Source organism: Gambusia affinis, linkage group LG04, assembly GCF_019740435.1.
Source record: "Gambusia affinis linkage group LG04, SWU_Gaff_1.0, whole genome shotgun sequence".
Taxonomy (NCBI): Eukaryota; Metazoa; Chordata; class Actinopteri; order Cyprinodontiformes; family Poeciliidae; genus Gambusia; species Gambusia affinis.
The window spans coordinates 28,591,737-28,606,911 of NC_057871.1; the positions used below are offsets into that span (position 1 = coordinate 28,591,737).

The 15,175-nt window shown below is 41.2% G+C and overlaps 1 protein-coding gene across 1 annotated transcript in view; it reads right to left on the reverse strand.

Annotated features, from left to right (window-relative positions):
• lrba (LPS responsive beige-like anchor protein) overlaps positions 1-15,175 on the reverse strand; it is a 218,394-nt gene that overhangs the window by 110,703 nt on the left and 92,516 nt on the right. The window contains exons 38-39 of the mRNA XM_044113800.1: positions 13,530-13,638; positions 386-552 (exon numbers count right to left, since the gene is read on the reverse strand). Coding sequence (XP_043969735.1) covers positions 386-552; positions 13,530-13,638 — 276 coding nt within the window. The remainder of the gene's footprint in view (positions 1-385; positions 553-13,529; positions 13,639-15,175) is intronic.

Below are 15,175 nucleotides of genomic sequence, written 5' to 3' on the forward strand. Positions count from 1 at the left end.
ACAGATTTTTGTTCAGTTTTGGCCTAATTACTCCTCTGAGTACGTTGTTCCATCAGCAATTGCCCTTTTTTTGAGTCTTTATAATCCAGTTATCAATTAATCGATTACTACATTAGTTGATGATTATTCCAATAATCAATTCGACACAATTAACCGCTTGGCCGTACCTTTGGTGTTTCAGGCCTAATCTAGAACCTTGTTCAATATTAGGACAGATATAAATATTGATATTAGTGCACCTATGGCCCCCACAGAGTTGAAAAGAAAAGGTTGTGCAAATGAAAAGACAAGTCCTTTAAGTCCTACTTTCAGACGGGGGCCTTAAGGCAACAGCAGAATACGTTTCCGTTTTAATGTCGGGGTTTTGTACCAACTTCGCCCTTACCTGATGGACGAACTTCCCCAGGCTCCGTGTTTGTCAGTCAGAATGTTGACGATCTTCTGGATGAGCTGGGTGGAGGTCATGTGGTCGCGGAACTTGGCGGCTCGGATCAAGTGGTCGCACATTTTCTCCTCGTCTCGCTTCTCTGCCGCATACTGGGCGCAGTTCGACTGGAAGCGGGAAGGAAAAGAATAAATCAGAGAGCAAATGAAGTCATATTTTGCCCAAAAGTTTCAAAGGAATGCCCTTTCTTATTCTAAAATCTAAAATCTGCAGCTACACACACACACACACCCACCCACACACACACAGGTGCAGACCAGAGTAGAGGTATGAGACTCGCAGGGTCTCTTCTGAATAAACGGAGAGCGTGCGGGTCATTTCTGCCCTGGCGTCATGTTGATTAATAACAGTGGACATGCATTTTCTAATGCCCTCCAGCACACGGTACCACAGAACACAGGGCAGCCATTTTTCTCTGTCAGAATATGTTATCAGAACAAGCCTTTGAACTCTGCAGTAACACTTCCTGAAATGAATAACTATCATCTTATAAACAACCTTGCAACTATTTCAGAAACTGTTTTTTAGCCTCCTATTCATGCAGTGCTTGTGGCTGATCCATGGCTCCACCCAGTCATACTGTACATACAGGTCTGTGTTAGCATTTTACCATTTCTTATGAGAGATCTGACCAAAAAGCCCTGAAAACCCATTTGACTTCACTGTAGTTCTATTTTGTGTCTCTGCCTTCATCAGAATAACATGACAAGGGCGGTATTATGTATGTGCTACCTAATAACTATATTACCTTCAGTTATAAAAATGTTGTAAACATCAAATATAACAAAAGAAATCTGACTGTAATTTAACACCTTGAAATTGGGTCTCTGTCTCTTTAAGAAGCTCCTGCTCTTTCTGGAACTCCGCCTTCAGGAAGTCATCACAACACGGGTCCTCTATTAAGCCCTAAAATCGTCTTTACCTGTGTTGCTCTGAAAAGTAGAGTTCATTTCCACCAGGTGTTTGCTAATTGCTGCTGGCTAGTCTGTAGGAGCCGAGTGGTGGAGTTGCTGGGAGGGGTGAATGGTTGCCATGGAAAATTAAAGGACTTCTAAAACATGCCTGAAAGCATTAAAGCATAACTCCAGGAATGTTTTTTGATGATCGAATAACATAATACAATGGAAAGCTGAAAAAGTCCATTTTACAAAACACTGCCCCTTTAAGATGTTTGCTTCCCCAACAGTGATGCAGCATCTAGAAATGAAGAAGCACAGCTGAGGAGAACATCCCATATTTAAAAAAAAAAAGCAAAAAAAAACCCACAGTAAATCATTTTATAATAGGCCCTTCTCTTCCATTTTAGAGCCAACATTTCAGATCTGACAGGAAATCCATAGACATAAATCACATTACAGGGGGCTGCTTTGGAGGCTGCATGCCTTTAATTATCAATCTATGTCTCTTTACGTGACATTAACGTGGGTCCTGACCTTCCGGCGTGATGAACTGGGAAACGGCTAAATGAGTACAGGAGGAAGACGACGGAGTGAGTGCTTGGAACTTTAAACATGAAGCTGTGTGTGTGTTTGGTGCTGTCAGGTTCCTACATATTTTACATTTATTACAGATTTTTTAAAGTGTACTCAGTGTTAATAATGAAGTTTTTTGTATGTTTCCTGGAGATGAGTCTAGAGAAGAGAGAACCTGCCACAAAGCATCACTCGGAACGGACGGACGGACGGACGGACAATGGAAGACAGTCTGCCAAATATATTCCAGTAGCGCGTTATAATAACTACTCATAATTTAGCCTAACTACCATTAATGAGTTGTTAGCCTTGAAGACATTATTAATTAAGGATGATTCATACTTAATAAAGTAGAAAGACATTTCTAAATACTTCATCCATAATGACTAATTACTACCAAAACCAACATACAACATACTGTTTATTCCTGATTGCAAATGTTCAAATGAATGTACCAACATATACACACATTATGTAGAATAGTTAATTCATGAGTTATTAAGCATGAATAAGCTCTGAGTATGTTGGTTTTGGGCATATTTAGTAATTATGGATTGTATGAGTAATGTCCGATGTGCTTTTTGATGTGTGTTTATTATTAGCATATTAAAATTGGATGAGATTGTATGTACCCGGGCTCCATCTATTAGTTTTAAATATCTTCATCTGAGACCTGATTCACGCTCCATTACAGGGATGTCAAACTCATTTTCGCTTTGGGTCAAAACAAGGCCCTGAATGTTCTTAAAGGGCCGGTCGTGCAAGAATGTAAAGATAAAACCCATTAACAACTTATTCAAATATTAGCAAACAACTGTCTTTGCATTTTAAGTCGTTCTTAAAATGCAACATCTTTTCACTTTGTTCAGTCCTTCCAGGATTCTGAGATTTTTTGGGGGGCAACAAAACCACACATTTTTTGGAGCTAGTTTAGAAACACTTTCAAGGAATTTCACAATATTTACGCTTAAGTGTGACGTTAAATATGACTTTGTTAGTCGTCACATTGATCACAGGCCAACCAATAACTTGACATCAAATAAGGCTGATACAGCAGTGTTGTGAAGTACAAAACACTGCCACCTACAGGAGGGAGTTGGTGGTCAATTAAACCCAATGTTTTTCACCATTTGTGTGGAAATTTGCAGTTACCCATTAGTGAGACAAAAAAAACCCAAAAAAACATTGGAATCAGTTGATTTTTACGTGAATTTCAACAGTCACATGAAACTGGGAGGACTGGCTGATATTATTTGGAACCTGGTGTCTTGAGGGCCACACAAAAAGATTTGACACATGTACTCCATTATCTTGCAGTTATGATCTGTGTTAAATGTGGCAAGACGATGTGCTTGTAATTTGATTATGGAACTTATTAAATTCTGGGACCAACATCTTTTAACGTCGCACTTAAGCGTATTATGGGTAAAGCATTAATAAATGTGTTAGTTTAAATCATCCTTAATTGATGTTTTCAAGGTTAATTATTAATGGTTAAATAAGGCTAAATAAGACGAAATAAGGTATGGTTATAATAAAGTGCTACCTATATTTCCATGCTGCATTAAGACTGTCCCAGACCTGGAAGATCCTTGCATCAAATTCCAAACTAACTGAGAACAGCAGAAAAAATATTCCAAAATCACAACAGACCCCGCAGTTGAAAACGCACAGCTACGACTGATCGGGTTTCCTAACACTGATGCAAATTCATCCGGAGATCTGAAGCAGAGTCCATTTCCATCTGTGGCTGCCTGAAACATGCAAGGTCTGCAGCACTAATCAACGGTGCCGGGTTCAAACTCATAACCATAAACAAACACTTCATCACCTGCCCAAACAGCCAAGCCCTCCAAAAGCCGGAGTCGACCATGGGACAAAAAGAAGACGGCGGCCTAAAACAACAACCAGAGAAGCTGAACGTATGAGCCGTGCCATTGAAACGCTAAGCTGGGTTTCCTCTGTAAGTGGAAAGGACAGGTCAGCGTTGCTGCCAGGGGTCACTCTGTTGATGTGGGTTTAATGAAGGACTTATTATGTCATTTTAATATGAAAGATGTAATAAAATACAAAATACTTGATGGTGCGTTCTGCTCTACTGAAGGCTCACTAAAATAATAACCCAGTGTAAAATATATATTTTTGGTGTGACTGGGCTTTTAAACTGAATTGGTCATTTAATTGTTGGAACGCTGTGCAAAGTAGAAATAGTAAAAAATTTTCCATAATTAATAAACCAATTAGTCACATGATGAATGAAAAACAAGCTCAGACTGCCTGAAAATACCCAGTTCAATAGTTTTACTCAAAGTCTTAACAGTTCAATAGTGATTTTATTGAGGCCTTAATATACATTTAGCAATACATTATTTGTATGTTTATTCAGAAGATTTTTGGTATTTTCTGTAATTTATTTTATCGTTTACCTGCACGACTAACACTTGTATATATGTACAGTATTTATAGACACAAATAGTATCCTTTATGTGTAATCCAGTATCCAAGCAACAACATTTAGCTGTCAGATTCACTCTCGTGTCTTTGTGCAATGACAGAAAAGAAAGTATAAAACAAGCGAGATCATTTCCTTTTGCATGATTTTGTTTTCTTGCCTTTTATTTTTTTTAAACAATACTAGATGACAAAAATCTTCAGTCTAATGCATCGGCCTTAACCAGCTGCTGTTTTCTGAGGGACAATTTTGCTTACACAGACTTCAGTTTCCATTTATTTGTCGTTTCTGTTTCTTATTTATTTTGGATATCTAAGAAATCTTCTAGCTATAGTGATAAATGTACGTTAGAAATTAAAGTATAATGATCTTAAAATATAAGAATATTCATGCATTATTCTGCCATCACCAATACATTCATTGGAAATGGTCTCAAACAAACAATATTATCGTTTATTGCGATAACCTCTGCGCCCATTCATCGTCCAGCAAAGTTTGTTATTGTGACGAGCCCACACGTGCAATTCAATTTTCTATTTACTTTTCAATGAGCTCAAAAAATATTTAGAAGTTGTCAGCACATTTTTCAAAACCAAACCTAAAAAACAAAAACAAAAAAAGGTTTTAAATTGTCCATGTTAGTCAGCTGCAGCAGAGGCGGCCGGACGGTGGGACTACGCTCTGTCAGCTTGCTAAGCAGACAGCCACAAGGGCACAACTTGCTGGCAAGCGGGACCATTATGACTTACGACACTGTAATCACGGGCAGCACCTCCCATTACACAGCCTGGCTGACAGGGTCGTGCTGCTGCGCGGAAGCCTGCTCTGCTGCGGGAGACAGCTCAGTGAAGACAAAATTATAATGACTGGCATTAATCGAGTCACTTACGCCCCAGCCGCGCCTCCCACAATCCATTCGAGGTTAAAAAAACATCAAACAAATATAAATGTGTTGTGGAGTTTTGAAGAGGAAATGAGGGAACAATAATCATCTCAAGGACTAAAGCTGCAGTATGTTAATTGTGCTTTACAGTTAGCTTAGGCTAGATTATGTTTTCCCATCCAGAGTTTTTTCTGACACGTCATTGTCTGATTTTCCAAACAGTAGCTGCGTCTCCATTGGCCATCAGTTGCAAATTTGACATTACAAAAATAAATGTGCTCAATAGAAACCTGCCAAATTTGAAACAACTTGTTCTTTGATACAGAGTTTTGGCACTAACATGAGGATTTAACTTCTGTGTTTTTGGCCTTATCAAAATGTTTCCATTGACAAACTGGAATGGAAACACTTCTTTTGCACTATACGGATCATATGATCAACAACTGGATGTTACCACTGGCACAAACCATGAAAAACAAGGCAGGATAGGATGTAGAGGTCGATGGCTCAGCATGTCACGTGAACAAGCTTATTCAGGTGCAATTTTAATTGGGTTTCTTTTCTATTGGAAACACCGCAACTGCGTATTTTATTTTCCGTCGCTTTGAATTTCTACGCACATTTGTAATGTAAACTGAGCTAATGATGAGGGGGGATATCGGGGGGTTTTCTCTGAGTGGGCTGGCGGATAGCTCTGCCACACTTTGAAAACTACGAATCAGTACAGAAAAAGAATGAAATCTGGTGTTTAACACTGAACTTGTTGTCATGTGATAACTGGTCTCTTTTCCTCTGTGATTTGAGAGGGTTAACTGGTGTAACAGGCCACAGAAAGGAAGCTCATTACAAGATATCAGCCCTGTGTTTATGAATTAGAGTGACAGATAAACGTCTAGAGGAATTACTGCACCACAACCCTGACGGAGTGGATAACCCAGCGTCTAAACGTGGAAGGAAGAAGTAAAACAGCAGAGGCGTTATTAAAGTGGTCGACTTGCAATCTCCTGACAACGGTGGCACATCTGGGCTAGAAGCTTCCAGAGGTTCGTCTATCGCTCTCCCATTTCTCCCATTTCTCTCATCCGTCGACAAGCACTCCCCGAGGGTTTCATTTACAAACGGGCAGAGAACGCGTCCAGAAGAAGGCGACCCATCACGCTTGTCCTTGTCTAGTATCAGGGAATGCAAATGCAGAACAAATAAATTCCTCCCAGAGCACAATGGAGGTCTGGGGAGACAAGAGGACGAAATGAGAAAGGAGGATGGGGGTTTGGGTCGGGGGGGGTGTCGCTAAGCAAAAGTACATTCTGAACAAGTCCAATTGGTTTCAGAGAGCTTCTCTTGCACTTGATCTCTTGCCCTCTAGTTTTCAAATTGCAACATAAAACGTCACCGGGGGAATTCAGACAATGGGCTCAGGGAAGATGCGAGTGAAAGGGAGAGGAGGGGGAGAAAAATGAGGGCTTAAAAGTACAATGGCGAACAAAAGTCAGCAAATGACAATGTCTGACAGCTACTTCAATTCTGAAATGATGCCCCTGTCATCCAGTGCTCCCCAAGTATTGATTTTTTTTTTTCCTTCTCTCATGTCAGAAGAAAAAAAAATAATCTAATCCAGTTGAAACATATCCCTTCTGCTGGCAACAGCCCCCGATGCTAGTGGCCATCAAGGTTAACGCAGCCTCTTCACTTATCAAAGCGACTCCCTCCTCCTCCAGTCCATCTGTAATGGACTGGTCACCATGCGCGGCTGCAGGCCTCTTCATCTCTGCTACGTAGGAAACCTCCCCGTCTCTGCAGGACCGCGCCCTCCTGTCGCTACATTTGTCTGCAGTGCCACCTTTTGCAAAATAAGTCGAGCTGAGTTTGAAGGTCACACATCACACAAAGAACTATGAGAATCATCTTCTGCAGACGACAAATGAACAGAGGGAGGAACTGAAGTGACATTGCAGAGGTGCAGCAGAGAATGTAGACTACAAGAGAGCCAAAAACAGAATCTGACCAAGTATGTTTGGTCTAGCGTCTAGTGCAGACGTCTTCCACCACTTGAAACTTACTTACAAGTAACTTCAGCAAGATATAGGAGCTTGATTAACTTGATTATTCCTTAGTATTAATGAAAAATAACTAGGGATGCACGATTCACTTTTTTCACTTCTGATCACTATACCTGAGGTTTATTATCAGCCGATATCGATCCAGTACAGGAAAGCAGAGCTGAATCGACTTAAGTTTCTTTTTTAAGCGCAGACAAAAATGAACTGAACTACTAATTTATTTATCTGCACCAGTACAGCACACTTAAATACATCAACAGCCTCACAAGCTTGGTCCAACACGTAAAAACAACTTTAATCTGTTCAGTCAGTGTGATTAGGAGCAGAACAACCAGTGGAAAATAAATAATGAAGAAACTGAAATTGACAAAAAACAATAGGTTGAAGTTGGTCAAAAATGTAAAGAAATAAACTGCACCAAACCGCAAATGGTTCAGAAAATGTAATTAGGAGTTCTAGATATAAAGTAAAAATAAATAAATTATGATGTTGCTCAAAGCAAAGCATAGAATGATACTGAATAGATCTGCTGATGGATCAGACACATTGTCACCAATACCTGATCAAGAATTTTTGTCAGTAACTGGATGGATAAAAATATTAATACTGAATAAACCAAAATGTCTCATTCCACTGTCAGATTATTTCATTTATAGCTAATAATTTTCCATCAAAATGAAAGAATTATTGGCTTAAAACAAGCTCCTATTTCTTGCTGAATAGTTTTGTCGCAGTTTAGGTGCACCAAGACATTCGCACGATAAATTAAACCAAAAATACCAAGTAGGATTTCCTACTCCAACTAAACAGTATAAAAGGTTTTAACACAGGCCAAGTACGGGTAAAAACGCAGGAAAGAACATGATGCAAAACACAGACAAAGCCTCGAGAAGCTCAATGTTTCACTTTGATGCAGCACTGCAGGCTCACCTTCAGAGAACGTCTCTGCAGTGACAAAAGAGAAGCAGAGGCAGCAGCGGCAAGGAGTCATATTTTGGGCTTAGCTGGTCACACATAATGATGGGACCAGTAGAGGAGGTACCTGGGGACTTCATTACGTTGACAAGACTGCGGCTCCCCAACAACCCTCTGTAGCCTACTTTCCCTCCCCGTCTCCTGGGCTCTCAAATACAGCAGAGTGGAGCTACGCCTGCTGGAATAATTCCGACAAATTCGAATTCGTATTGTTCTAATATGTAAAGTTTCTCACTTTCTTTTTTTTTTTTTTTTCCACACCACAATCTGGGGAAAAGGCATGGTGCTGTTCTCTTCCTCTCTCGTTCTCCTGACAACAGATTTGCCCATAATGGGACGACGGGGCGCCGGGCCCTGCTGACAGACTACATTACAGCTGCGACAACTACATGACAGCCAGCTACAGTAGGTGGCAGCTATCAGTCCGGGTTCTGCCATCAGTTTAATGTGGTGAAAATAGCCTCTGGGAGCCGAGATGTTCTCTCTCTATGGGGGTGTGTTGGAGTCAGAACTCTATCCATCCAATAAATTCAGTTTTTATACTTTGTATTTTTCAAATACAAACGGCTTTAGCTTATTGGGCGTCACTTTAGTACAAGAAGAAATGGATGAACCATCCATCCAATATCAGCTGAAGAAATACTGACAAATCTACAGTATAGTTCAAAATTATTCATATCCGTGGCAGATTTAGGTTTAAATTAAGCTTTTACGTTTTTTTTCTGTCTCACAGTAACTAAAAGTCTTTTTAGTGGCCTAGCTAAAGTAGAGGTATAATGTAAAATTGACCATTTTTGAGCTTAAATTTCCTCACCAAAAATATACTAGAGTGTTGTTTTGGTTCTTTCATGCATGTTTGAGAAATCCTTTAATCTCCATGGCAACCATTCAACTGGGACCTTTGCAGGTGCAGCTCCTTCTTCTGCCTCACAGAGAACTCACCCGCAACTCCCCCACTCAGCTCCTTCAGACTAGCCAGTAGCAATTAGCAAACACCTGGTGGAACTGCATATCAGCTGAGCTCATTATAGGAGCCACTTCTCAGAGCAACGCTAGTAGAAACATTGCTAATAGAGGAGCCATGTTGTGATGACTTTCTGAATGGGGAGTTTTTTTTAAAGAGACAGAGGCCCAAATTCAAGGCATCAAACTCTGAAGTCAAATTTCTGTCATATTTGATATATACAGCAATTTTTATAACAACTGAAGTTGAAAGGTAATCTGTAGAAGAAGTTTAACATTAGTGTGACGATAAGGAAGTCTTCTAAACTCTTAAAGCAGCACCTTTCTCCTCACAGCCTGCATGTCTTTCTCCAGTCCTGCATGTCCTCAGCAATGGAAGAGCTGTTATCTAAAGCCTAAGCACTTTCTCCTTAGAGGACTCTTCACCACAGCACAAAGTCCAGGCTGTCTTTTGTCTGATGGTTGAAGCTAGACCACGCTAACACAACATAACAAGCTTCAGCTCAATGTTAATGTCATTAACACGGGGAGTCGGCCACGGCTCGTTTTACGAGGCCAGCGGAGGAAACGTTGAGGCGGAGAGCAGTAATTAGCTGCTATCATCTGGCTTTCAGGGTCTCTCCAACAGTCAATTCGATTACTCCGTATAGCAGCAGGAGATGAATCAACGGCTACATGAGAAAAGGATGAAGCTCAGCAGAAAGGAACAGCACGGCGAGGAAGAATAGAAATGACTTGGGTCTTGCTCACTATTCCCCTATCTGGACCGTCTTATCTGCCCTCGTGCCCCTGAGCCCGCCACATTTCATCCCTAATGAACAACCCCCATAAAAAAAGGGAGTTCGATTTCTCTCCCTTCCTTTCTATCTCTTGGGCTCCGTCTTTTCTCTCCCTCTGTGCAAGATGCCCGTCTATCATTCGCCGAGCCGCAGCAGAGCGTCCGATCTGCAGATCTCCTTCACATTAAGGATCCTATTAGATAGAGAACCCTAAAAGGTAATTGGATTTGGCCCTAGTTATCTTCATCTCTGTTTCACCCTGAGCCCACTGTAATAACTTACTCTCAGGGCCAAAGATAACTCAATTCTGGTCCGCAGAGAGTGAGGAGAGTGTGAGGAGGAGACGGGCGAGAGGCGGCGAGGAAGAGAGGAGAAAAGCATATGTTAGGTCTCCGAGGCAAAACAGAGTCTAAATCAAAAGGCCCCTCTATCACCGCCTTCAAGGATATGGAATCTGACAACAAACATAAATTTGTTTTAATGTTCTGAATTATTTTCTTTGTGAAATGTGTTGCTTGTTGTGTAACATCTGGCTCTCTGGCGCGCCGTCGCCCGAAGGCCGCATCACTTCCTGTGCAGCAGGGGGAACGTCCGCCGGCGAGGCCGAGTTAAAAGGCAGGAAACGTAATAACAGAGTCTGTGTTTCTGCAACACGTTTACAGAGACAGTGCTTTTAAAAGTGCGACATGGCTGAAATTTATTTTGAAACCCTTCCACCCCCACCCTCAGTGGGATGGGAGGGGCGTGGAGGGGGGGCGATTCATTGGCCTGTTATTTTTATTGTGGCAGCGCAAAATGAAAGCGTTGGCTCCAGCAGGCTCCAAACACAGCCTGTATGGAGGCAAAAATCAATACGGCAATAACCCAGCAAGACTTATCAGCGGCTCACTTCTCCTCAGAGGTCACAGAGGAGCAACTGCATTTAAGTGGGGAATTCAATTGTGAAACATAGTTTGGGACAAGCTCTGCTGGGTATCTGATTAGGAATGAAATCCTCAGCTAAAACTTAAAACCAAAAATAAAAAAAAGAAAGAAAATATGAACCTTCTTTCAGTTTCATGCTGCAACTTTAGAGCAACAAACACAACAGAAGGTTTTGGACTCCATTGCTATCAGGTCTACATTCAAATATGCCTGAACAGCAGAAGTGGAAGCAAGACCAGACCTTCTAAGATCAAGACCAAAACCAGATCTTCTGAAACCAAGACTAAACTTTCCAATACCAAAGAAATGGAAGGCATTGATATCTGAAGGTATCGAAAAGACCTTCCGATACCTTTCATTGATTAACCAAGAAGGACTGGTCTTGGTCCAAGATTAACCCTTCCAAAACCAAGCCTTCTGAGACCAAAACCAGACCTTCGCTTCTAACAGACTCTAGTGACAGCTCAAGGGGGGAAATAATTGTCTTAATGTAAAATTAACTGCTAATAGCATTATTATGTCCGGCTGCCTCTCAAACACAGTGTGACGTCACCTCTGCCGCTGAGATAAATGATTCATCATTTTGACATTCTTACTTCTGCTATTAAAGACAGTACAGAGTTGGGGAAAGCTTCAGAGAAAAACATTAGAAACCAGACCACACAATCCATGCATGTCTAAACCTTTCTAAAAACCTGAGATTTGTTTCTTTTTCTAACCCTCCTGTGAGAAATTTTAATCTGAGGCCTACAGAGTCAGACAGAGCTCTAAATATTGATTGATTGATGATAGATGACTCTTCCCAGTTTGATGAGCAGCAACAGCTGCTTCTCTTGGCGTTGTGTAAACAACTTTCTTCTTCATAGTAACCCATACTTTTGCAGACTAACAAATCAAATTCATGTGATCAGCTGAGCTTGACAGACATGCTTCCTCTGCGGTCCAATGGAAGGACTGAGGGTGTGCTTAGTTTTACCCAATATTGTATTAATGAATAATAATACAAGATTAGGACTGAAAATAATCTACTACTGACAGCAGCACTGTTCTAGGATCAGGTGAATAACTGATCTGATATCTGAGAATTAAACTAGGACGTGAAAGGAACAATAAGGCCAAATCAGACCGCCAGCCTGTACAGCTGCTGAGTTCAGTCTGAAAGGTTTTCTGTTGGGCAGGAAATGACATCTTACAGTCCTCCACCAAATAAGAACACAACTTCCACTAGTGGGAAAATTAGAGCCTGTGTTAGCGCTCGGAGAAATGAAGACTATGTTCCAAACAGAAAAGGAAAACCTTCCAGAACCAGAGGACGTCCCATAATATTTCTACCTTTCAAGAGTTATGAGTCACTCTGATTCATCTAAAAGTCCCCTTCCCTTGAACTTTTGAAAAACATATCTTACAGTAAAAGTGGGAGCAGAGGCCTGGGAGTGGATGTGGTGGGTTTACCCAGACCAGAACCTCTCCACTCTGTCTGCAGCTCTTAGATCTTGATGAAAGGAGGTGGAGGACCATATCCCTGTCACTACCAAAATACACCCCCAGTGGGAGTATAATGGACAGGATCCCAGCAGGACAGGAAATGATGCTGGGGAGATCCAGAGAGCAGACCAGGGGTCAGGATAGAGTTGGTCCTGCAGTGTTTGTCCTGCTGGCCGGTCAGAGGAGAGGTTAGACTGCTTCCATGGTAAAACAGCCTGCCATGAATGCATTCAAGTCCCTGGTTAGGCCCGATCATGACTGACAGTAAACATTTTGAACATTCACTCTGATACTTGACGCCGTCAGACGTCCCAGGATACATCAAGCTGTTCTGGGACTAAAGATCAGGAGACGTATTAATCAGGTCAGGGTTAATGTTGGGGAATGTAACTTTTATAAAAAAAGAAAAACGAAAAAAAAGTTGTTTTACATATTTGCTCACACCATCACTATGTCATGACAGTATAGTAAAAGACAGATAACCTGTGCTAACTGCAGAAATACACCACTCAGTCAGAAACAACCAATCAGAGTCAGGAGGAGGGTCTTAGTGCTGTCAATCATGGTCGTGTGCGCACCACTCCTCACCCATTGCTCTTGGCTTAGCCTATAGCAGAGCCATGAATGCTAAGGCTAGCTAGCATCGCTAACCAATGATGGCAGATGAATGGTTTTTACATACATTTAAGAAAAGTGACATACATCAGGTTTAAGGGTGCAGTCAAATTTAAAATCTGTATTCTGAATTTTTTTTTTTTTTTTTTAAGCCAGCCAACTAAGCTGACATAATACTGGTAATTTACGTTACAGACCTTTATGCACAAACTTATGTTTGCTTAAACAAGTTTATTCCTAGGGCTTCTTTTGACAAATACTAAAAACAAGGCTCCCACTTCACATTTGTGCTCAATCTCGCCTTGGTCTATCCCATAATATTCAAGCTAAATACATCCAGGTGTGTGCTTGTAACATAAGATATAAAAACCTGTAAAAATTGGACATTTTCTGCATATTGTTTCATCCATTTCCCCGCAGTTCTCCAAATGTAATAAATCTTCCCGCAGGTGTGAATGAGAACGGCGTGAACTCACCTCAAATTCTGCATGTTTATGGATGTCTTCGGCCCGCTGTCTGCTCAGGATGAACTCGGCCTCGTTGGCTACGCGAACCAGATGGTCCTTCATCGTGTGGCTGAGAAGCCTGGGGGGAGTGTGGAAAACGCTCATGAGTAAAGTTGTGAAAGTTCACGTCACTAAGCCCGTCGCAGTGAGCAATAAATCAACTAATCGGATTTTCATTTAAAACAAGCTGGATGATTTCCACTTCCATGATTTTGCAAGTGGAAATGATCTTTCCCACTTTTATGACAAAAGTCTTTGTCTCAACTAGCTGTTTTTTTGAAGGACAATTTTGCTTGCAGAGACTTCAGTCTCCTTTTTATTTGTCGTTTCTGTTTTGTTTAATTATTTTAGACACTTAAACGTCTTCTAGTTCCAGTGTGAAATGTTCGCTAGAAATTAAAGTTCATTAATGTCTCAGAGGGTGTACTTGTATAATTCTGCCATTACTGCTATAATGAAAATGGTCTCAAAAAGGTTTGTCACAGGAACATTTTACTGGAAAAATTCTCCCGGAAATTATTGTGATACACGGTAATATTGTTGCTTTGAGATCCTTTTCTAGTGATACAGTGATGATGGCATAACGTAAATTCACACTCTAAAACATAAATGAACTTTAATTTTGTAAAATATTAAACTCTGGAAGTGGAAGATATTTCATATACCCCCCAAAAATAAACAAAAAGATCAAAAACAATAAAAAGCAAATAAAAACCTACACACAAGCAATACTATAAATCAAATGGATTATAAAGTCTCTGAACAAAATGTCTGATGAAAAAATTATCAATAGGAAGGAAAGTTATCAAGCATCTTTTAGTTTATCATGTGATTGATTTATTGCTTATTGTGACAGACGTGGTCCCAAAAACAACAATATTATCGTTCATCGCAATAACTTCTGGGACAATTCATCGTCCAGCAAAGTTTGTTATTGCAACAGGCCAACACATTCCAAGCGTCTAAGCAGGAGTTGCTGGGGAAAAGCATGTACCATCTTGGGCATCAAAGTATTTACAACAGGTTTACTTCCTGATCTGAGCCCAACAAGCAGGGAGGTGACATCCATGAAATGCTCAGAAAGGAGCGTGCAGAATTAGCAGAAAATCTCATTGCCGCTACTAGCGCCGCGCCGCTAATTGATTCATTAATGGATACGCATCTCTGACAAGAGGGAGGATCTCCGGCCGTGTTGCTACATGTGTTCTCTACCTGGCTCCCCTTAGCGGCGCTGATGAAACCCGCATGTGATGTGTGAACGCGGCAGCATGCGGGTCAGGGGAAACTCTGCACAGGTCAGAGCTGAGCAAAGTGGAACAATAACAGAGCAGAGGACAGGGAGGAGAGCTGGAGGGCAGACTGGATGGACCGAGGGGGAGGGAGCTCAGCAGCTAGAGGACGACTGTAACCTAAGCCTGCTGTTTCAGCACTGTGCAGCAGGGGCCCCGGGGCCCCCTTCACCTCCATAACCTGTGTGGCAGTACTAGGGCCTCGCCATCAATAACCACAGCAACTGACCTCCTTTATGGAGCTCGGAGCTAATGCTCGCAACATGTGGGTGCCGTCTGAAGATGGACTCATTTTTAAAAAGATATACCAATAAAACAGCCTGAAAT